Below are 21,917 nucleotides of genomic sequence, written 5' to 3'. Positions count from 1 at the left end.
TTATTCTCCAATTTCACACTCTTGTTTGGGTGTTTTTTTTTATGTAGTAGTTCTTAATTATTGTTTGATATAAATGCTAAATTGCAATTAGCTTGAGCTTTGTGTGGCCATCCAGAAATTTCATAGTGAATATAATTTGGATGTGTATTATATTTTTCATGTATTCTGTTTTGTGCATTTTTTTTATTTTCTTAAAAAGTATTTCCGGCGAGTACAATTCGCCACAAATAAATTTATTTTGTCGCATAAACTCAAATAGTCTTTTTTAGCGATTCAATTAGGCGGTTGGGATAGACCTCCTCATTATCGGCCATTTTTAGAGTATTTGTGACGACTATAATTCGCCGCAAAAGTTTTTCTGGTGATTTAATAGGCAAACCAAATTGGTATTTGCATCATTTTATTTGGAATTTGTGGTGAAAAATATCACTACAAAAGATAAACTTTTAGCTGCTATTTTTGGCTTCCGTTAGAGTAGATCAGAAGTGGAGGGATAATACTGTCGAACATACAGCGATATATAAATCGCTGAGAAAAGTCAATAGCGACGATTTATAGGACTTGAAAAGTGATGAGTAACTAATTATAAATATGTGATTAGTAACCTGCCAGTTATCCACACCATGCACCATATATGTCATGCACCAATTTGGTTTTTCGTCGTGCAAATTTTGTGGTTGATTTGTCTTAGCCATTCCATGATTACATTGGTGTTTAATTTTTCTTTTTTTTTCATGGCTTTTATTATCTTAATTTCTTTTACTTAGGATTGGATATATACTTGTATATATAGTCTTTCTCATTGTTTTAGCTAGCTGATTTTGATCTTTGATTTTGGGAATTTTGAAAAATAAAGGAACTAATAAATTAATTTGAGTTACTTATAATGTCAAACAAGATTCTCAGATATCTGAGTGTTGTATTTTCATTATCTATGAAAACTAATTGCTAGTGATAGGGCAAGGAGGCGGCTGGCCTGCCCAAATTTCATTTGTTGAAGATCTACATGCAGCAGTCTCCATTAGAGATCAGAGTGTGATCGGTACGTACTCAAAAAACCAAAAATGAAAATATCATTTTTCTTTATTGTCTTGGCACAACATTCAACAATTTTTTTTTTTTTTTTGATAAACAGAACAATTTCATTTCAATAACAGCATGATCAAACCACATGGCCTGATCAGCAAACTCAGGGATAGCACCCCACCACATCTGAACATCCAATATATTCCATACGTAGCTAGCTAAACAATGAGCCACTCCATTACCTTCCCGATGTACATGCTCAACTATTACTTCCTGGAAAAGGCACAAGACTCTTTACCTCCATACTCAAATTACCATTAAAAGATAATGACTCTTGGGCAACTTTTAATTATTGCACAATCAACAAACAGTCAGACTCAACAATTAATTTTGGGATGCCTAATAGAAGGCACATTTGTAGTCCCTGAAATACAGCAAGTAACTCAATGGTAGATGGTTCATTCACTGTAGATTCAACGATAGTTGCTGCCATCACCACCTTGCCCTTGCTATCACGTAGAACCAATCCAATTCCAGCCTTGTTGTACTCTGGAAAGACCGTCCCGTCAACATTGAGTTTCAGAAAATCAGAAGGAGGTGATATCCACCTGCACAGGTTCTTCCCATCTGCATCATTTGAAACCTTTAAAACTGAAAAGGATTTGTACAATTAGAGAGCCTTTAATTAGCTAAACTTGCTAATTAAGAAAAATTAGAAGCACCAATATTAATCCCAGCTTTAAATCCAATTATAACGATTTGTTTGGAACGATCTCACTGATCTCTCTTTACTCTCATTAATTAGCTAGGAATATTACTTGCCTAGATAAAAATTGGATTTTTATTCCCATTTTATGAAATGAAGTAAATGGACTTTCATGGCTTTCATGAATATGACATAACACAAGTTTATATACCCGTTCTTCTTTGCTATAAGACAAGCTATAAATATATATATATTAAACATTAATAAAAATCAAAGAGAAAGATCAAAGATGTTTATTAAGAGTGAGAAGTCTAGCAACAAGTTAATATATATATATATATATATATATATCCATGGTAGTGACCACCTTCCGATATAAATCTTCAAGTCTTGATCTATATATCACAATCAATCAAGAATTAATAGTCTTGATATTAATATTCTAATAATATTTTATTCAACTTTTAATTTTATTCTCAACTTTATTCTCAACTCATCTCATCTTAACTCACTATCAAAACCTTCCCTTAAGTCTACCATAATAGAGTCATACACGTAAGAAAAGAAGAGCTATGGTTTGAACGTATGGTATGGGTTTGAATATCATTTTAGTACACGGTATACCAAAATTCAATGCATTATTATACATTGCATTCAATTTTCAAAATGAAAGAAAGAAAGGGGAAGACGTGGGGTAGCCTATTTGCTTTACATGTTGATTTTCAAATTGCCAGTACTCCTAAATGTGCATGATGTGGGGTACGAAGATTGATGGTTCCTGCCTATTTGCTGGCTTTCAAAGTCTTTTTCCTCACCGTGAGTGGCAATTTTCTACCACAGATGCTACCAAGAAAGTCTAGCAATAAGTTGATATGCAGGGTAGGGCCCACCGATTATAAATTTACGTACCTAATTAAATCCTCAAGTCTTCTATATATCACACTCAATCAAGAATAGTCGTGATATATATATATTTAAGTCAACCATAATAGAGTCATCCACGTAAGAAAAGAGTTAAAGCGATGGTTTGAACGTATGGTATGGGTTTGAATATGATCTTTTCAATAAGAGTAAGTTTATATATAATTGTAAAGTGCGTAAATGTCATATAATCACTTTAAAAAAAAGTGAAGTCAATTATTAAAAAATTAATTATTTTTATGTGGGTCTCATATTTTATTCACTTTTTTTCAAAGCGATTACGCAACAGTTATACAATTTACAATGTAAATTTCTTTTCTCGAGAAAGAAAGGGAAAATGCGGGGTAGTCAATTTGTTTTACACATTGATTTTGAGACTGCCTCTGAACGTATTATGTACATGATGTGGCCCTGTGGGGGTACGAAGGCTATATATGGTTCTCGCCTCTCTCTGGTCTCCAAAATATCCCTCCTTATTAGAGCTTCTCCATTCGTTGGACGATCGCTGCTAACTTTGCACTTTCTTTTCATTATATAATTTAATTTAAACCCTTCTTTTATAAATACTATAGAAAATTATAACTTAAAAAACTTAATCCCCAACTAATGTGTGAAAGCCGACGTTTTGAGTCCTATGCCATTAATTTGTTGGATTTCAAAGTGATCTTCTTCCACACCATGAGCGGTACGTTTCTGCCACATAGATGCTATCAAGAAATTTCCAAGTAGTTTCCTCCTCTTTCCTAACGATTTTCACAATCAAAGGAGGAAGGACGACCATTTGATAGGCAAATTGTATTTCACTATTATTGCATCTTTTGATAATTTGGCCGACCACTTTAGCAGCATGTCTGGTACGCATCATTCACGTAGATCTCGGGTGAAGGAGGATTCTTCATCTTCTAATTCTTGCATTGGGTCTATAAAGTTAAGCCCTTCACTCCCTCTTTCCTCATCTGTCTAAACATATATTGTGCAAGACATTTTTAAAAAAGTTATGGACATCTATTCCTATCATCACTTCATATTCATGCGCCTGCTTTTCCCTTTGATCGCATGCCTCCTTCTCTGCTTACTCCCTCTCTCTTTGTCTTATAATCAGCTTCCACTTTGCCATCAAGAAGAGAGGGTAGCTCTGATGCAATTCAAGGATAGTTTTATCATACAAAACAACTCTTTTTATGGGGAATATCCTAAGGTTGCATCATGGGGAATAGATGGAAACAATACCCATTGTTGTGCTTGGGATGGGGTTGAATGCAACCAAGACACGGGTCATGTCATCGCCCTCAACCTTAGTAGGAGTTGTCTCTATGGTTCTATCACCTCCAACAGTAGTCTCTTCCGCCTTCTTCATCTTCAAAACCTTACTCTTTCTTATAATGACTTCAATCACTCCCAAATCCCATCTGAGATTGGTAATCTTTCAAGCCTAACACATCTCGACCTCTTCCACTCCCACTTTTCAGGACAAATCCCCTCTGAAATTCAATACCTATCCAAGTTGTCTTATCTTCGGCTGTCTTCTTCTTTTGATGCTTATAATGATTTATATACCAAATTAAGTCAGACAAGTTTATTACAAAATTTAACAAACCTTAAAGTGCTTGGGTTTTATGGTATCAACATATCCTCCACTGTACTTGAAAGCCTGGCAAATTTATCTTCTTTACAGATTCTAGTTCTGACTGACTGCGGACTGTATGGGCGATTCCCAACCAGAATATTTCAGCTACCACACCTACAGGGCCTATCTATTTCAAACAATGAAGATCTCACAGGTCATTTGCCCGAATTTCACACAAACTCTCCTCTCGAAGGTTTAGAACTTGACAACACAAATTTCTCTGGTAATCTGCCTGCTTCAATTGGAAACCTTAATTCCTTAACTTACTTCTCAATTGGAAATTGTAATTTTTCAGGAACCATCCCAAATTCGTTCAGTAACCTTACCCAACTCACTTACCTAGACCTTTCACAAAACTCATTCAACGATTTGTCGTGGCTCACCAGAGCTAGTTCAAACGACATTCTTCCACAATTTGAATATTTAGGATTGGCTCATCTCAAGTACTTAACCAAGTTCCCAGATATATTACGAAACCAAAGTAAATTGTGGTGGCTAGATCTAGAAGGCAGCAATCTCCAAGGCTTGATACCCAAATGGATGCATAATGTAAGTAAAGAATCTCTTCAATATTTCTACCTTTCTAACAACTTTCTCACTGGCTTTGAAAATTCTCCGGCAATTATCCCATGGCCAAATCTAGTATATTTTGACCTTAAGAATAACACGATGCATGGATCGCTCCCAATTCCACCACCATCCCTAGTGGCTTATTTCGTCTGCAGTAATTCTTTCACCGGAAGGATTTCACCATTTATTTGCAATATGAGTTTACCTGAAGTGCTTGATTTGTCCCATAACTATTTGAGTGGCATGATTCATCCATGTATAGGCAACTTGAGTAAATCTTTGTCAGCGCTAGTACTGCGAAGCAACAACTTTGGCCACACCATCCCAAAAGCATGGGCAAAAGGATGCAGCATAAACATGATTGATTTAAGTGAAAACCAGTTACAGGGTCATTTGCCAAGATCTTTGGCCAACTGTACTGAGCTTGAGTATCTTCATGTTGGGCGCAATCAATTCAATGATACCGATCCCTTTTGGTTGGAAACTCTTCAACAGCTAAAGATTCTTATTCTCCATTCTAATGGCTTCCACGGTGCAATAAGGAGTCCGGAAACAAATTACACATTCCCCAATTTGCGTATCATTGACGTCTCTCACAACTATTTTTCTGGGAATCTGCCTGCGGGATACTTCGCACAATGGGATGCCATGAAATCTGTTGTGGCAAAGAATTTAAAATACTTGGATGATATCAGCTCGGTCGACTATTCAATTATAATAACGATAAAAGGTGTGGAGTTGGAGTATAAGAAGATCCAAGATGGCCTCACAGTCATAGATTTCTCATGCAACAGATTTGAAGGAGATATTCCTGAAATACTGGGGAATCTAGAAGGACTTCATGCCCTGAACCTTTCCAATAATGCTTTCACTGGTCATATCCCATCATCCTTTGCGAACTTGACACAGCTAGAATCATTAGACCTTTCTCAAAACAAGTTGTTCGGACAGATACCTCCTGAATTAGTCCAGCTCAATTTCCTTTCAAAATTTAATGTGTCACATAATTGCCTCACTGGACCTATACCACAGGGGCAACAGTTTGGAACATTTCTAAATACTTCATTCGAAGATAATCGAGGATTGTGTGGAAGGCCATTGTCCAAAATCTGTGGAGATTCTGACATTTCAACACCTCCACCTTCAACCTTTGAAAAGAATCAGAGTCCAAAATTATTCTTTGAATTTGGTTGGAAAGTAGTTGTGATGGGATATGGATGTGGATTCGTATTTGGAGTTGTTATCGAGCACATTGTGACAACCAGAAAGCAAGATTGGCTCATCAAGATTTTTGGCAAGAAGCAACACCAAACTCGAATAAGCCAGGTTAATTGTCGGGTGAATCGTAGGAAGTAGTAAATGAAACATAGTCATGTAATATGTTTTTAGAAAGATATAAATGTATCACTTATGCTTTCTAGCATTATTGTATCTTATTGGATGGAATTGGAAGTCAATCTACACAAAGCTCAACATTTTTGCATATTTGCTTTATCCGAAAGTTCAAGTTCTCCAACTAGAAGTTTTTCTATTATCAGATAATTTGGAACGATAAGTTAAGGGTACTAAACTCTTATACAATGCCTTTTCGTTATTGTATTGGCAATGTATTGCTATCTATTAGAATATTCATTAGTAAATTAAGATTCCGCAAGGGTAGTATTGTTCATTTTAGACTAGCAATAGTGTCTAATTTTTAAGAGCCATCCAAAGAGAAAGAGCTAATTTTTAATAGGGTCTAATTTAATTTAAACCGTTCTTTTATAAATATTATAGATCATTATAACCTAAAAAAACTTAATCCCCAACTAATGTGTCAAAGCCGACTTTTTGAGTCCTATGCCATTAATTTGTGGGATTTGAAAGTGATATTTTTCCTCACCGTGAGTGGCACGTTTCTACCACATAGATGCTATCAAGAAATTTCCAAGTAGTTTCCTCTTCTTTCCTAATGATTTTCACAATCAAAGGAGGAAGGACAACCATTTGATAGGCAAATTGTATTTCATTATTATTGCATCTTAGGTCTCTGGGACACGACTGGTATAATTTCTTTGATGCCTATAATCGCGCATTTAGCTTCATCATTTATCTGCTGTGTTTTATTTCTTGTGTCTTGAATTGATACTTGAGTTTGTACATATAGATTTGTTTTTACTATTAAATAGGTTTGGCAAACTGGGAAAGTTTGTTAATTTTTCATCTGAAATTCCCTGAAAATCTTTGTATTAGCCTTCTCATTAGTAGTGGCATTCATCTTTTGATTGTTATGTTGACTAACTAAATTCTGTAATTAATGTGGTTTATAATGCACAAGTAGATCTCTGTGATGATGATAAGCACTATTTGGCTGATCACCCTGGATTGATGCCTGTGACAACTGCACAAGTGTGCTTTTTTCCCCATTAGTTGCTCTCTACACCTTGATGGTAATGTTTGGTTCCATTCATGGTAATGGTTTTCATATAATCAGGGTGTGGAACTCTCTAAACAGATTGGTGCTACATATTATATAGAATGCAGCTCAAGAACTCAGCAGGTATGAATGAACTAGCATTTCTTAAGATGTAAGTAGTGCTTAAGTGCATTTTTGGCTTCAAATAAAAAATGTGGCATGCTCATTCAATTGTAATCACTTCTACTGACTAAAGATACAAAGGGAATTGACCAAAATCCCCACAGAGTTGTAAGTTGTGTGATTCTATAAACTTTATTTGAAGATGCAGCTTTTAGAACTCGGAAATTCTTAAAACTTGGTTCTTCTTCTTTTTTTTGTTGACATGTGATGGCAAAGTTGAATTGAAGAAACAGTGTTTGTGTTCTTTACAATTGACCAATAAAACAGATAAATATGTGGCATTCAAGGTAGTTTCCTTCTGAATTTTCATCACTTTGTTTATTTTATCTGGTTTATCTATGATATACCATCAAGTCATTATGTTTAATTTACTTCCTGCTATTGATTAGGTTAAAACAACCAACCCCAAAAAATATTGTGTCTGTCCCAATGTTGGTGTCCTTTTGCCTCGAACCGCACGCAATGTTACCGGTAAATACTTAATTGTAACTTTAGTTAGTGGTTCTTTATGCCATTTTTTTTAAATACTTACTTGTAACTTATTCTTATAGCTAGGTTCTAAGAGTTATAAATTATCTCTATCCATCTAATTTTGTTGGCATGTATTCTGGAAGTTACAATGCAAGCTCCAAAAGAGGCACCCCCTGATTTGCAGTGGAAGGACAAATTTCTACTTCAAAGTGTTGTTGCACTGGATGGTGCAACCACAAAAGACATTACCCAGGAAACGGTGTGAAGGCTTCCTCGCTCCCCTTCTTTATGGCTGTTCTGTGTTTCGAGTTTTTTCTTTCATGGACTCAGATGAAGTGTGCTGGTTTTTTAGCTTAACAAAGAGGATGGTAAGGTTGTGGAAGAGTTTAAGTTAAGGGTCATTTACATTCCTGCAAATCCCCCATCACCTGTCCCTGAAGAATCTTAAGAAGGTTCTCCTCCCAGATCATCAGTGCTTGAGAATGGGCATCAAAATCAGTTATTGTTTGATGCTGTAAGTGTTTTCGGTCTGCCTTATTGAAATTTATTCCTTTTGTTTCCCTTTACATTTTTTTCAAAAATGTTCCAAAAGTTTTGATGGAGACACTGACAGCCAATTTGGTTTTCTTTTGGTTTGGTATATTTTTATATGTTGTAAACTTAGGTATCAAGATCAGTTAACGCTTCAGTTTATATTTTCCTTTCTCCATGGTTGGTTGTCGCTTAAATGGTATTGCCAATATATATATAACCATTTGTTGATAGCTATCATTCTCCAGGGCAGACATGTTGTCTGCTTGATACTTTCTCGAGGTTCATTGTAGAATGTCCTTAGATGTTGAGACAAAGTGGCAAGAAGCTAGCTTTATAAAGGTAGTAAATGGTGGTACGTACTAGGTGTCCTTATATTAATAAGACATTTATGTCTTCTAATTTCTTCTGAGTCATAGGGTTTTGACAACCTCATGAAAATTGTGAATGGGGCACTTCATTTGAAGGGAAAATTGTGATGATTGCTGATTGTGACTACCATTTTGTGAGAATCTATAAACTTAATTGAAATGGGTGGAAACAGAGAGGCCAACTTAAGCTCTCCTTCATCTTCATTTGATTTAAATAATACTGTCTATGAGAGATTACAGCTTTACAAGAATAAATATGGAAATATACAAAGATGGAAGGAAGACTTTTTTGCATGATACAAGGAAAAGAGGAAATCAAGGAAGCAGATCACGCTGGTTCTGGAGGTGATCGTGCTGCTGCTACAGAGTTGGAAAGTGGAGGAGTCTCGGCTACAAGCGTGGGATTTCCAGTTGGTCTAACACATTTAACATTGCATTTGTGCCTGGTCCTGCATAAACAGAAATTTTGCTTTTGAACTTAGGACCTAGCAGGTGGGTGTTGGAACCTTCAACCAAACAGATATTGATTTGGTGACATTTTAGTAAAAGAGTTTTTATTGTGGTTAGGAGCTATTCTAGGAAACTATACTTCTTCAACCAGGCTCTTTTTGTCTTAATTGTGCTGGGAAAGGCATCTCCTGTGAAATATTGAAGGCGGTAGCCCGGTCTGTCTCTCTGGGTGTCATCCACTTCATGGGATTTTTTTAGCTAAGTGAAGATCCTATTTCACTTAGCTAAAAATAAGCATTTTATATGATAAATCTTTAGTTATAGCTGCAGATTTAAGAGCTTTTAACATTAGAAGCAAGTGAAAACAGAGGGAATCAATGCTTGCTGCAGTAAGCATTTTATACCTTTTATATCTACTTTTTATACTTCAGCCTCGCTAATTTCCTTTAGTTTTCATCATCATCACTTTATTTGTTAGCCATGATAGAACAAGAGACATTAGAAGCTTATAGTTTCACCAAATGGTAGTGGGAAACGTCAAAGGAAAACATAAAACTCAGCTGCATACTTGTCACACGCATACCTTCATTTCAGCTTGATCTTCTTTGATCTTTACTTGTCCTCTATTCTTGTCACTTGTCGCTTGTAGAACTATGATTTAGGCCACCATGAGAAGTGGAATAAGTCACCATACGCCACCTCACGGTCCCCTATTTTAGTAATCCGAATGGTGTTCATTTCATGCCATCTCTCTGGTGAGCAGCTTAATTTGTTCTTAAATTATTTGCTTTGCAATATTTTTGCCTAAGGTCTCTCCCCAAATCAAATGGGAATTAAGCCTTAGCTTTTATGATTTGTTTCTTTCTTCATCACCCCACGGACAAGAAACAACACTTTTGTTTGAAAACCATTAATTATTGGAATAATAATATCATGGGTGAATGTGAATCTTAAATTAATAATTAGAGTTGATCTTAGGGTATAGATTTGAAGACAGATAAACAAAGTGTGTCCATCCTACATTTATTAAGCATTTGATTAATGCTACTTCAGAGTCATACACAAACAAACTGGGTAACTCTTAAGGGCTGAGCACCACAGTCCCCTATTTTAGAGGATAATAAATTTAGCAGTCTGATTTTTGTCACATGATGCAATTCATACTTCACTGAAGCAACTGTTTCTTTTGATGCAGAGGTTGTTTTGATGTTTGTGAGGATGATGTTATTGTGAGTAGTCCAAGAGCTGTGGATCAAGAAAATGGAAGAAATGAGGGTGAGAGTTCAGGACAGAGCTGTATTTTACCACAGCGTGTAATTTCTGAGCATAAAAAAGTTATGAGCAGTTCAGTACTAGCAGAGAATGCTCTATCTCCTTCGATTTTGTTGGTGACGAGGACAGGTGAGCCACTTTTAAAACCTTGGAACTTTGATATTATTGTCGTTGCTCTTCTTCTTCTGTTGCTGTTCATAATATATACCTGCAGTGTTACTACAATCTTTGTGTATGGTTTTGTATTGTTGCTATATGAATTACGTTTTTTGTCAAACTCTTCATGTTTTCACTTTCCTTGCTTGATAGATGGGTTGTGTGGAGCTGTATAGATGCTTGAATTACGTTTTGTATTGTTGCAATTTTCTTGCATTTAACTCAGCCCTATATGCAATCAAAGATGCTATGAAGCTTTTAATACTACATTACTTATCTGGTATTACTGCATATGCTCCAAATTAAATCTCCAGATAGCTTCATTCGCATTCATGTATTAGACAACTCAACCTGATCTGCTTAGATGAACAATTCCTACGGTATCCTCTACTCTTAACACATTTCAGAGGGCTGATAACGACCTGAAAAGATAGCACAAACATTTGCCTCAGCAACAGTAGCCATATCCAATACATCAAATCAATTGACAGCGATCAAATTAAAGTAAAGAAATCCTGACATATATCTCCCTTAGTACTAACTGTGGATGTACAATATTTCAAACTCATTAATCATGTATATGGTAAAATCCTCCAGCAAGCTATATGGATAAAGCTGCAATAGATAATTTATCCAAGAACTCGGGAAAAAATAAACCATTGAGCCAATCATCTTTATATTCCATAAAAGCACCATCAGTAAGCATACCAACTGACGGTGCACAATCCTCATTTTAAATTGAAATAAATAATTACTTAAGTTCATGACGTTTTAATTCTTTTTCGTTTCAAACGCCTTTTGGTTCTACTCGAAAAGATATAAAGATGTAAACTTTTCATATTAAGAAAAAAATTATAAAAATGCAACCAGTCAAGTGTTTTTAACAAAAAGGGACTGATATCTTCCACCAACATCAGTGACTTTTATTAATCCCAGGTAATTATTCTTGGTATACACTAGTCAACAAAAAAATGCTGATATTATAAACAGGCTATCTTTTTTATCACAAGTTCCATATAACAACATCATGAGCTATGAACTCAAGTAATAAACACTAGTTATATGAAAGTAACATATACCATCACAGGATCTTTTGCTCCTGTCTAGTAATATTTGGTGTATTCTGTTGGTGGTTGCCATTTCAATTTCAACCATGACGAAACAATTGCCTTCCATCACAGAACTAGAGTATGTTGGAACTCTTGTGAATGCAGCTACCTTAATGCTCAAAACGTATCCCTGCAAAAACAAATTATAAGTCAACTGTGAAGACTTAGGTAATGAATATGAAGAGCCCTACAAACCAGACTTATCATTGTCCTAGTCGAAGATACTCACTCACTCTTATGAAAACCATTACCTAGTGATGCATGCCATCTTCCCAGATCGAGAAAGATTTTGTCTAAAGGCCATCTAAACTGACAACATAAATGATAGATATTATTCAGACATGAGTATGCACATATTCGGTTCCATTTTGTAAAAGATAAGATGCAAAAGAGAGTAACTCACCTGGAAGTTAACATGGACCATCACTGCAGCAGTAGACTAGCTCAAACATTTTGAAATAAGATGCTAAATCAGTAGGAGGATATCAATGGCCATCTTCTGTTGCTTATTAAATTGACAAAAAGAAAGCTACATCTTCTACCCAACATAAACATGAACTCACTCTGTATACCAAAATCGGACCTCCATATATGACTAGAAACAACATTAAATGATAACAAAGTTAAGGACCGTATGCAATGAGGTTCAAATTTGGTTGAGGCGAAATGCACTATTTTTTGAAAAGAAGTTATTTGGTCCTGATGTGATTTTCATGCTGGCAAAAGGAAGCTTAGAAGAGTTCCAACAAGCTCAGGTCCATCAAGTGTGGTTGACGGCAATGCAGTAGTGAGAAGGGAAGCCAGATGGAAGGCACCAAGGTAGAGCTTTGTCAAAGCCAAATGGGATGCATGGTCAGTTGATAGAAGATATTAAAAGGGCTCTTTACAGTAGACCAGATTGGATGGCACAACATACATATAGGGAAAGTAACAAAGTTGCTGATTTTTCTTGCAAAGTTTTCTTTTACTGTAAAGGAGGAAAGAGTTTGGATAGAAAGTGGTTCAGTAGAAATGCAGAGTGTTGTATTACAGGATAAACTCTGTATTGGTTGATTCATAAATGGAAAGTTTGGGTTTGTTTTTAACAAAAAAAAAATTAAAGCCATGATACCAAAACTTGAGACTGCAAAGCAAAACAGAATAGCCAAAAATCCCATATATAGGCCATCTAAACTAACAAAGTAAATGGGTGTTTGCGACACTAGAAGATATTAATTGAAGACCGATGGGTCTTGCCTACTAATTTGTTGGCTTTCAAAGTCTTTTTCCTCACCGTGAGTGGCAATTTTCACCACAGATGCTTTACAGAAATTCCCAAGTAATATCATGATCCTCTTCTTTTGTAATGATTTTCACAGTACTCAAAGGAGGAACAATTGCCATTAATTTGATGGGCAAATTTGTATTTCATTATTATTGTTAATTTGTACTCTGTTTATATATATATATATATATATATATATATAGAAAGATTACAAAGTACATCACCATTTCATTTTAATCCTACTATGATGAGATAGTATTTCTAATCAACTTTTATTATTTATTTTTTAAAATAAACCATTCTTTTATAAATATTATAACCTAAAAAGCCGACTTTTTGAGTCCTATACCATTAATTTATTGGATGTCAAAGTGATCTTTTTCCTCGCTGACGTGAGTGGCAGGATTCTACCACATATATAGATGCTATCAATAAATTTGCATGTAGTTTCCTCTTCTTTGCTAATGATTTTCACAATCAAAGGAGGAAGGACGACCATTTGTATTTCATTATTATTGCATCTATTGACAATTTAGCCGACCACTTTAGCAGCATGTCGGGTACTCATCATTTTTCACAATAATTGAAAGGATCATGGCGTACGTACTCATCATTCACGTAGATCTCGGGTGAAGCTGGAGGATTCCTCTTGATCTTCTTCTTCTTCTTGCATTAATTGGGTCTATAAAGTTAAGCCCTTCACTCTTTCTTATTGCATTAAGTGAAGATCCTATTTCACTTAGCTAAAAATAAGCATATTATATGATAAATCTTTAGTTATAGCTGCAGATTTAAGAGCTTTTAACATTAGAAGCAAGTGAAAACAGAGGGAATCAATGCTTGCTGCATTAAGCATTTTATACCTTTCAGATCTACTTTTTATACTTCAGCCTTGCTAATTTCCTTTAGTTTTCATCATCATCACTTTATTTGTTAGCCATGATAGAACAAGAGACATTAGAAGCTTATAGTTTCACCAAATGGTAGTGGGAAACATCAAAGGAAAACATAAAACTCAGCTGCATACTTGTCACGTGCATGCCTTCATTTCAGCTTGATCTTCTGTGATCTTTACTTGTCCTCTATTCTTGTTACTTGTCACTTGTGGAACTATGATTTAGGCCACCATGAGAAGTGGAATAAGTCACCATACTTCACCTCACAGTCCCCAATTAATTTCTTTTATCTCCCATAGGATATAAATCTGAAACCATTTATTTAATTTATTGGCTAGAATCATTAGACTTTTCTCAAAACAAGTTGTTCGGAAAGATACCTCCTGAATTAGCCCAGCTTAATTTCCTTTCAAAATTTAATGTGTCACATAATTGCCTCACTGGACCTATAAACACTTTGGAACATTTCCAAATACCTCATTTGAAGATAACCGAGGACTGTGTGGAAGGCCATTGTCCAAAATCTGTGGAGATTCTGACATTTCAACACCTCCACCTTCAACCTTTGAAGAGAATCAAGGTCCAAAATTGTTCTTTGAATTTCGTTGGAAAGTAGTTGTGATGGGATGTGGATGTGGATTCGTATTTGGAGTTGTTATCGGGCACATTGGGACAACCAGAAAGCAAGATTGGCTCATCAAGATTTTTGGCAAGAAGCAACACCAAACTCGAATAAGCCGGGTGAATCGTCGGGTGAACCGTAGGAAGTAGTAAATGAAACATAGTCATGTAATATGTTTTCAAAAAGATATAAATGTATCATTTATGCTTTCTAGCATTATTGTATCTTATTGGATGGAATTGGCAGTCAATCTACACAAAGCTCAACATTTTTGCATATTTGCTTTATCCAAAAGTTCATCTTCCCCAAGTAGAAGTTTTTCTATTATCAGATAATCTGGAAGGATAAGTTAAGGATACTAAACCCTCAATTTCATGAAAGAAAATTACACAATATTGCCTTTTAGTTGTTGCATTGGCCATGTATTGCTATCTATTGGAATATTCATTAGTAAATTAAGATTCCGCAAGGGTATTGTTAAGTTTTTGAAAAATCTACAAGTTGCTGCTCTTGGTGGCTAGAATTACTTTGTTACATTATATAGTTTTGGTGCTTCTCTACCGTCAAACAAATTTTATATGGTTTTTTTCCTCACTAGGAGAAATGAGAGAATCACGACACTCAAATAAATTTAGGAGATCAAAATTTTGAGTAATAGTACATACAATCGTGGAATGCACATATGTAGCGCAATTGTTTTGAAAAAGAGAGAGATCCACTATTAAAAATTTTTTTTGATGCCTATAATTGCGCATTTAGTTTCATCATTTATCTGCTGTGTTTTTTTTCTTGTGTCTTGAATTGATCCTTGAGTTTGCACATATAGATTTGTTTTTACTATTAAATAGGTTTGGCAAACTGGGCAAGTTTGTTAATTTTTTATCTGTGTTCACTGAAATTCATACGGCAAGAGGATTACAATAGATTAAGACCATTGAGCTACAAAGGGGCAGATGCCTTTGTAATAGCTTTCTCATTAGTAGTGGCATTCATCTTTTGATTGTTATGTTGACTAACTAAATTCTGTAATTAATGTGGTTTATAATGCACAAGTTGATCTCCGTGATGATGATAAGCACTATTTGGCTCATCACCCTGGATTGATGCCTGTGACAACTGCACAGGTGTGCTTTTTTCCCCATTAGTTGCTCTCTACACCTTGATGGTAATGTTTGGTTCCATTCATGGTAATGTTTTTCATGTAATCAGGGTGTGGAACTCTCTAAACAGATTGCTGCTACATATTATATAGGATGCAGCTCAAGAACTCAGCAGGCACGAATGAACTAGCATTTCTTAAGATGTAAGTAGTGCTTAAGTGCATTTTTGGCTTCAAATAAAAAATGTGGCATGCTCATTCAATTGTAATCACTTCTATTGACTAAAGATACAAAGGGAATTGACAAAAATCCCCCCAGAGTTGTAAGTTGTGTGATTCTATAAACTTTATTTGGAGATGCAGCTTTTAGAATTCAGAAATTCTTAAAACTTGGGTCTTCTTTTTTTGTTGACACGTGATGGCAAAGTTGAATTGAAGAAACAGAGTTCGTGTTCTATACAATTGACCAATAAAACAGATAAATACGTGGTATTCAAGGTAGTTTCCTTCTGAATACGTGGTTGGTTGTCACTTAATTGGTATTGCTAATATATATATAACCATTTGTTGATAGCTATCATTCTCCAGGGCAGACATGTTGTCTGCTTGATACTTTCTCGAGGTTCATTGTAGAATGTCCTCAGATGTTGAGACAAAGTGGCTACCACAGTTAATACATGGTTTACTCTCATTGAAATTGGACCTATTATCAATAATGATATCTTTGATTAGTCAATCTCATTCTTAGGATCATATCATTCTTTTCCCCACTGTGTTGAAATGAATGTTGCCTTTTGGTATAGTACATGAAAACATGTCTGCTAACATCTGATTTATATATGAATATGAAACGAATGGTCAGTTTAATGCAGATTGTGAACTATTCTTTACTCCCTATAAAATGGACTAATTATAAAGATGTTTGGATTTTGAAGTTATTTTTCTCTTGGACTTCTGTGAATATATATAATGCATGTAATATTATTGTGAACTCTTAGGAGTTGGCCCAAGTGGTAAGGTCTTGGCCTTGGAAATTATCCTCCCCAAGTCAAAGGTTTGAATCATTGGATGGAAACAATATTTATTATTTCTTGTTCATTATTATGTTCTCCATAGATAGAACATGCTATGGCGATTGAATAATTTCAATTCGATAAAGCCCACTCCATAGGTAAAACGCCGTTCTACCTCTCCATCTCTCAATCTGATAGTTTCTGAAATATATAATTACATTGCAGCATATTGGTAAGCATATAATACCCACGTAATGAGAAGAACAGAAAAATGGATGAGTTTAGAATAATTAGCAACGACAAAAAGACATGATCAGCTATGAAGCCCTGCATGCGTCTTTGGCCAAACTAATTATTAATGCTTGTTTAAAAAGGACTGAATCCGACCTACTCATTCTCAAAGCAAACACAACTACAAAAGACCAATACCTCGACTGAAGGATAGAAAGATAAAATATTAATTGAAAATGCAAAAGACATATATTAATGTATGACCCCTTCTTCTTTGTAATAAAGTCATCCACGCAAGAGAAAATAAGTTTTTGTGTATATTTCTCTTTAAAGAAAAATGAATGTATTGATTTAAAATTTGAAAAAATTGTATTGATTTTTGTGTTTTATTTTGAAGTTTATAAAATTTATATTGATTTGTATTTGGATAATGATTAAGTAATGATTAGATGAAAAAATTAAAAATTTTAGTCTTTTATATTAGAGTGATGTTTCCCAAGAAAATTATGAAAGATTTTGATCATTCTTCATCTCATCTCATTATCAAACGCACCTCTGTCATAATACAGTGATATATACACTTTAACAGATGTCATCCTATGACTGAAAAAATTTCTCAGGAATACTTATTTGTGGCGATTTTCAAGTTTTTCCCTATGATTTAGTGTCGCCAAAAAAACCCTTTTTTTTGTAGTGAATAAAAATCAAAGAGAAATAGAGACGTTTGTTATTAAGAGAGAGAAGTCTACCTAAGAATCTTCAAGTCTTCTATATATCACACTCAATCAAGAATTAATAGTCTTGATATAATTTGAGTCTACCAGAATCTCTAGTCATACACGTAAGAAAAGAAGAGCAATGGTTTGAACGTACGTAATGGGTTAGAATATCTTTTTAGTACATGATATACCAAAATTGAATGCATTACACGTTGCATTCAATTTTCAAAGTGAAAGAAAGAAATGGTTTGAACGAAGACCATTTGCTTTACATGTTGATTTTCAAATTGCCTCTCCTAAATGTGCATGATGTGGAGTACGTACGAAGACCGATGGGTCTTGCCTACTAATTCGTTGTCTTCCAAAGTCTTTTTCCTCATCGTGAGTGGCAATTTTCTACCTCAGATACTATTTATGGTGAGTTTTTTGCATTATATCAATCTCTCATTTTTCTTTGTTGTCTTGGCATATTAACATTCCACGACAGTTAGAGAGCCTTTAGCCAAACTTGCTAAGAAAAATTAGAAGCACCAATATTCCAATTAGCATAACAAATTCCGTCAAATAGTATAAGTTGAAAATTGAATTAGTAAAAGAAAGAATAGTAATTTTACATACAATCATAAAGTGCGTAAATGCCGCGTACTCGTTTTGAAAAAAAGTGAGATCTATTATTAAAAAAATTAATTATTTCATGTACGTCTCATATTTTATTTACCTTTTTAAAGCGATTATATGACGATTGCACAGTATCTTTTCTCATGAAAGAAATGGGAAAACGCAGGATAGCCAATTTACTTTACACATTGATTTTCAGACTACCTCTGAATGTATTATATATGTACATGCAAATGTGGCCCTCTGATCTCCAAAATATCCCTCCTTATTAGAGTTTCTCCATTCATTGGGCGATCCCTGCTAACTTTGCACTTTCTCTTATTATATAATTTAATTTAAACCGTTCTTTTATCCCCAACTAATGTATCAAAGCCGACTTTTTGAGTCCTATGCCATTAATTTGTTGGATTTTATAAAGTGATATTTTTTCACACCGTGAGTGGCACGTTTCTACCACATTTCAAGGATAGTTTTCTCATAAACACATAGAAAACAATTTTGATGTTCTATTCAAAATTATCAAAACTCAAGAATGTCGAAATCCACCCACAAGCTGAACTGTAATAGCTATAATTCGAAAATATTAGAATTTTTCCAAAAATAGCAAAATCCCAATAAACACACCAAAAATAAATACGGAAATAAATAAGCAATCTGCCAAAAATCGACCAAAAAGGGGTTTAAAATCACTTCCTAAACGATAAATGAAATATTACCATAAAAGACAAAAAATATCTAAAAATTGAGATTCGAAGGGGAAAACAACTGATTTTGGCCTCGAAAATAATGCACACCAAACTTAATTGGGTGACCATGACATGTGTGCTACGAATTTGGGCATATGCACAATTCGGATACCCATAACCAAAGTTATGGCCCAAATACTTTTATCTTTCATACAAATTTCGTGAGTAATGCAGAACGAATAACTGAGATTATTTCAAATTTTTTTTCATAACAAAACATGCATATTTTTCAAAATAAACCATAGTTCATTTCTTTTATGTGAAATTTAGTATATATATGAACTCCACTTACCTGAACTCTTTAGCTTTTTAGAGCTTTCTCACCACAGTGACAAGCAAATATTAATCGTCACCTATAAAATAATCACATAACCTGCGTAAATTTCCAATTAAACACATACTTCGTAATTAAAATTTGAGATATAAAATTCTATATTTTTCCTTAATGTCTAACAATTCTCAGAACCCTAAAAATATCGACTCTCCCCAAAATATTTTGATTTCTACATAATTTCTCCAAATGATCATGTGATTAAACTTTAAAATATCTCCAACAGCCACACATCTAATTTCTCTTAGTATTATCACAAAAATATCATCATTATTAATAAACACTGGGTCACATATGTAATTTACTATGTAAGGGGCTTAACAATTTAACAAGTGAAGTGGAGAGACTAGAGAGGCTTACGAGCAGAGTATGCATGCGGCGTGGGTCGTGGGCTCGACCGTGAACATCCCAACAATCTTGGAAGAATCCCATGGAGAAGCCATCTGGCCCCGACGCCTTATCCTTGGCCATTTTCCGCACCACTTCCCCCACCTCCTCTTCCTCAAAAGCCCTCTTCAACTGAGATACATCACTCGTTCCAATGGCGTCAAAAACCAAACCATCAAGGGACAGCCGCCAACACATTGGTTCAGTTAGGAGTTGCTCATAGAAACTAACTATGTGATCTTGAATAACTTGTTCTTCTCTACACTCCACACTATCAATCTTCAGCATCTCAATATTATTGTTCCTCCTATGAGAATTTGAAACACAATGAAAGAACTTGGTGCTTCGGTCTCCTTCCTTGAGCCACAAGGCTCTTAATTTTTTACGCTAAGAAATCTTTTCTAGCAGGATAATTCTCTCAAGCTCCTCACCCAACAATGACTTTCGAGCTACTTCATCTTGGTTAAGGGGTCTAGCCTCTTGAATCCTCTCAATTTCCTGAATCTCCTTCAATTTACCTCTCTTGTTTGCCCCTACATCACCAAAAGATTGCACATTCCATAGTTTCAAATCTCTTTTTAGTGCTTTCAATTTACTTGCAAGGACAAAACTAGGAGAACCCTGGAACTGGTACGAAGATCACCACTGTCTTACTCTTTCAACGAAGCCTTCAACTTTTAACCACATATTTTTGAATTTAAAATACCTTTGACCGCCTTGGATACCACCACAATCAAGCATGATAGGCCAATGGTCCGAACTAATACGTGGCAAACTCTTTTGCCAAACATCTGGAAAGTGGCTCTCCCACGCAGGAGAAATGAGAAAGTGATCCATTCGTGACCAAGTTTGATTATTAGCCCACGTGAGGAAGCCACCAACTAATGGCAAATCTACCAAACTCAAATCCGAGATGCACTCAGAGAACTCTATCATAGCTAGCCGCCCTCTTCTATTACCGGAAGACTCACTTGGAAATCTAGTGACATTAAAATCTCCCCTATACACCATGGGAGGTTCCACCAACTGTGAATCCTGGCCAGTTCTTCCCACAAACCTACTCTGATGTTGTCTAGATTTGGACCGTAAATGCCTGCAAAAGTCCATAAAAAATTATCTGACACTCTTAAAAGAGCATGCGACCTTGTATCTCCCTATAAACTCCTCGATTTTCTCCACCACCCTTCGATCCCACATCACAACCACTCCTCCTGACACCCCATCAGAAGCTAAATAAACCCAGTCCACATGAGGTGTACTTCACAAACTTCTCACAATTCCCCTATTGATCAACTTCAACTTAGTCTCCTGTAAACACACAATTTCTGCCTTCTATTCACGAAGCAAGTTTCTTATCTAAAGACGTTTATTAGCCTCCTTGAGCCCACGGACATTCCACGACACAATTTTGGGCTTTATGGAGAAAAGGCCAGCCGCTTCCCTTTCGGCTTGCCCCTACTAGAGCTACCCTTAGTGTTCAGAGACCATGTCAACCTTTTAAGCTCCCGCTATTTTTTCAAAGCATTCTTTCGATGTTGTTTGTGCCCCGCTTTGATGGCCGTTAGCAAGGCCATAAATTGATCTTCGTATCCTTCATATTCCACTCCCACAATTTTCTGTATTTCTATAACCTTATCAAAAACCCAGTTTGAGACTTCGGACTAGGATGGGAACAGAAAATTCAAAGGGGTCGGATCCTTGCTAACCCCCAGAAAATCTCGAGTCTCCTCCACCGCCAAGGTTTCTGTCAAACCTAAATGATCACTCAAAGCTAGTGTATTTTCTTATCTGAAATCACCCCTTCAACATAATCATATTGGGACAAACCCATCTCAGAATCCAAAATCTCCTCATCCCTCACGTCCACCTCGGAGTCCAGAAGAAAACCCTCAGAGTGATTCGCCGGTGTCCCTCTCCCCTCCCCTTCTTTTATCGGCGCTATCTGTTGCTCGAACGATGGAGAAAACCCACCCCCACACGTCGCAACAACCATCGCGACACCCAAGCCTTCATTCTGAGCACCCCAGACCTGAGGATCATCGTCGGAGAGTGCCACCGTCATCATCGGCACTTTCTGTTGACACCCCAACGGCTCCTCCTGTGATGGCGGCAGACATGCCGTGGTCTCTGGTAACTGCTCACCAGACATTATCGACGAGTGAAGCCCTAGGGCTTTCTCTAGCCAAACGGGCCCTGTGTTGGG

At 35.7% G+C, this 21,917-nt stretch overlaps 3 protein-coding genes across 9 annotated transcripts in view; all 3 read left to right on the top strand.

The window, feature by feature from the left end:
- Positions 1 to 3,588: 3,588 nt before the first annotated feature.
- The window catches only part of LOC121253214 (receptor-like protein 32), a 33,638-nt gene continuing 15,309 nt past the window's right edge, over positions 3,589 to 21,917 (top strand). Inside the window, exons 1-2 of one of the 2 annotated variants that reach the window (XM_041153170.1) lie at positions 3,589 to 5,899; positions 14,413 to 14,701. In XM_041153170.1, coding sequence (XP_041009104.1) covers positions 3,651 to 5,899; positions 14,413 to 14,701 — 2,538 coding nt within the window. In that variant the 5' untranslated portion in view covers positions 3,589 to 3,650. Of the gene's footprint in view, positions 5,900 to 14,412; positions 14,849 to 21,917 lie in introns of those variants that run through there. The other variant, XM_041153169.1, reaches the window with a different exon arrangement.
- LOC121253215 (putative receptor like protein 25) overlaps positions 4,733 to 21,917 on the top strand; it is a 51,503-nt gene continuing 34,318 nt past the window's right edge. Inside the window, exon 1 of the mRNA XM_041153179.1 lies at positions 4,733 to 4,829. The gene's annotated coding sequence lies outside the window, so the exon portion shown is untranslated. The remainder of the gene's footprint in view (positions 4,830 to 21,917) is intronic.
- On the top strand, positions 7,077 to 10,946 carry LOC121253218 (vesicle-associated protein 1-3-like). Of its 6 annotated transcripts, XM_041153191.1 has the most exons (7): positions 7,077 to 7,238; positions 7,324 to 7,389; positions 7,818 to 7,899; positions 8,043 to 8,158; positions 8,252 to 8,413; positions 9,914 to 10,006; positions 10,447 to 10,627. In XM_041153191.1, the coding sequence occupies exons 1-5, from the start codon at positions 7,218 to 7,220 to the stop codon at positions 8,345 to 8,347; spliced, it is 381 nt and encodes a 126-aa protein (XP_041009125.1). In that variant the 5' UTR covers positions 7,077 to 7,217; the 3' UTR covers positions 8,348 to 8,413; positions 9,914 to 10,006; positions 10,447 to 10,627. The 6 variants fall into 6 exon arrangements, with proteins under 6 accessions (XP_041009125.1, XP_041009126.1, XP_041009128.1 ...); XM_041153192.1 differs by lacking the exon at positions 9,914 to 10,006; XM_041153194.1 differs by lacking the exon at positions 9,914 to 10,006 and having other exon boundaries at positions 7,818 to 7,913.

Source organism: Juglans microcarpa x Juglans regia, chromosome 2S, assembly GCF_004785595.1.
Source record: "Juglans microcarpa x Juglans regia isolate MS1-56 chromosome 2S, Jm3101_v1.0, whole genome shotgun sequence".
NCBI lineage: Eukaryota > Viridiplantae > Streptophyta > Magnoliopsida > Fagales > Juglandaceae > Juglans > Juglans microcarpa x Juglans regia.
Note: the sequence above shows the minus strand (reverse complement) of the source record. Positions and strands in the feature narration are given on the sequence as shown.

Coding starts and splice junctions, on each gene's coding strand:
- LOC121253218 (XM_041153190.1), top strand. CDS start 8,382: ATGGGCATCAAAATCAGTTATTGTTTGATGCT. Junction 8,414..10,446: donor ATCAGTTATTGTTTGATGCT/GTAAGTGTTTTC, acceptor CTTTTGATGCAG/AGGTTGTTTTGATGTTTGTG.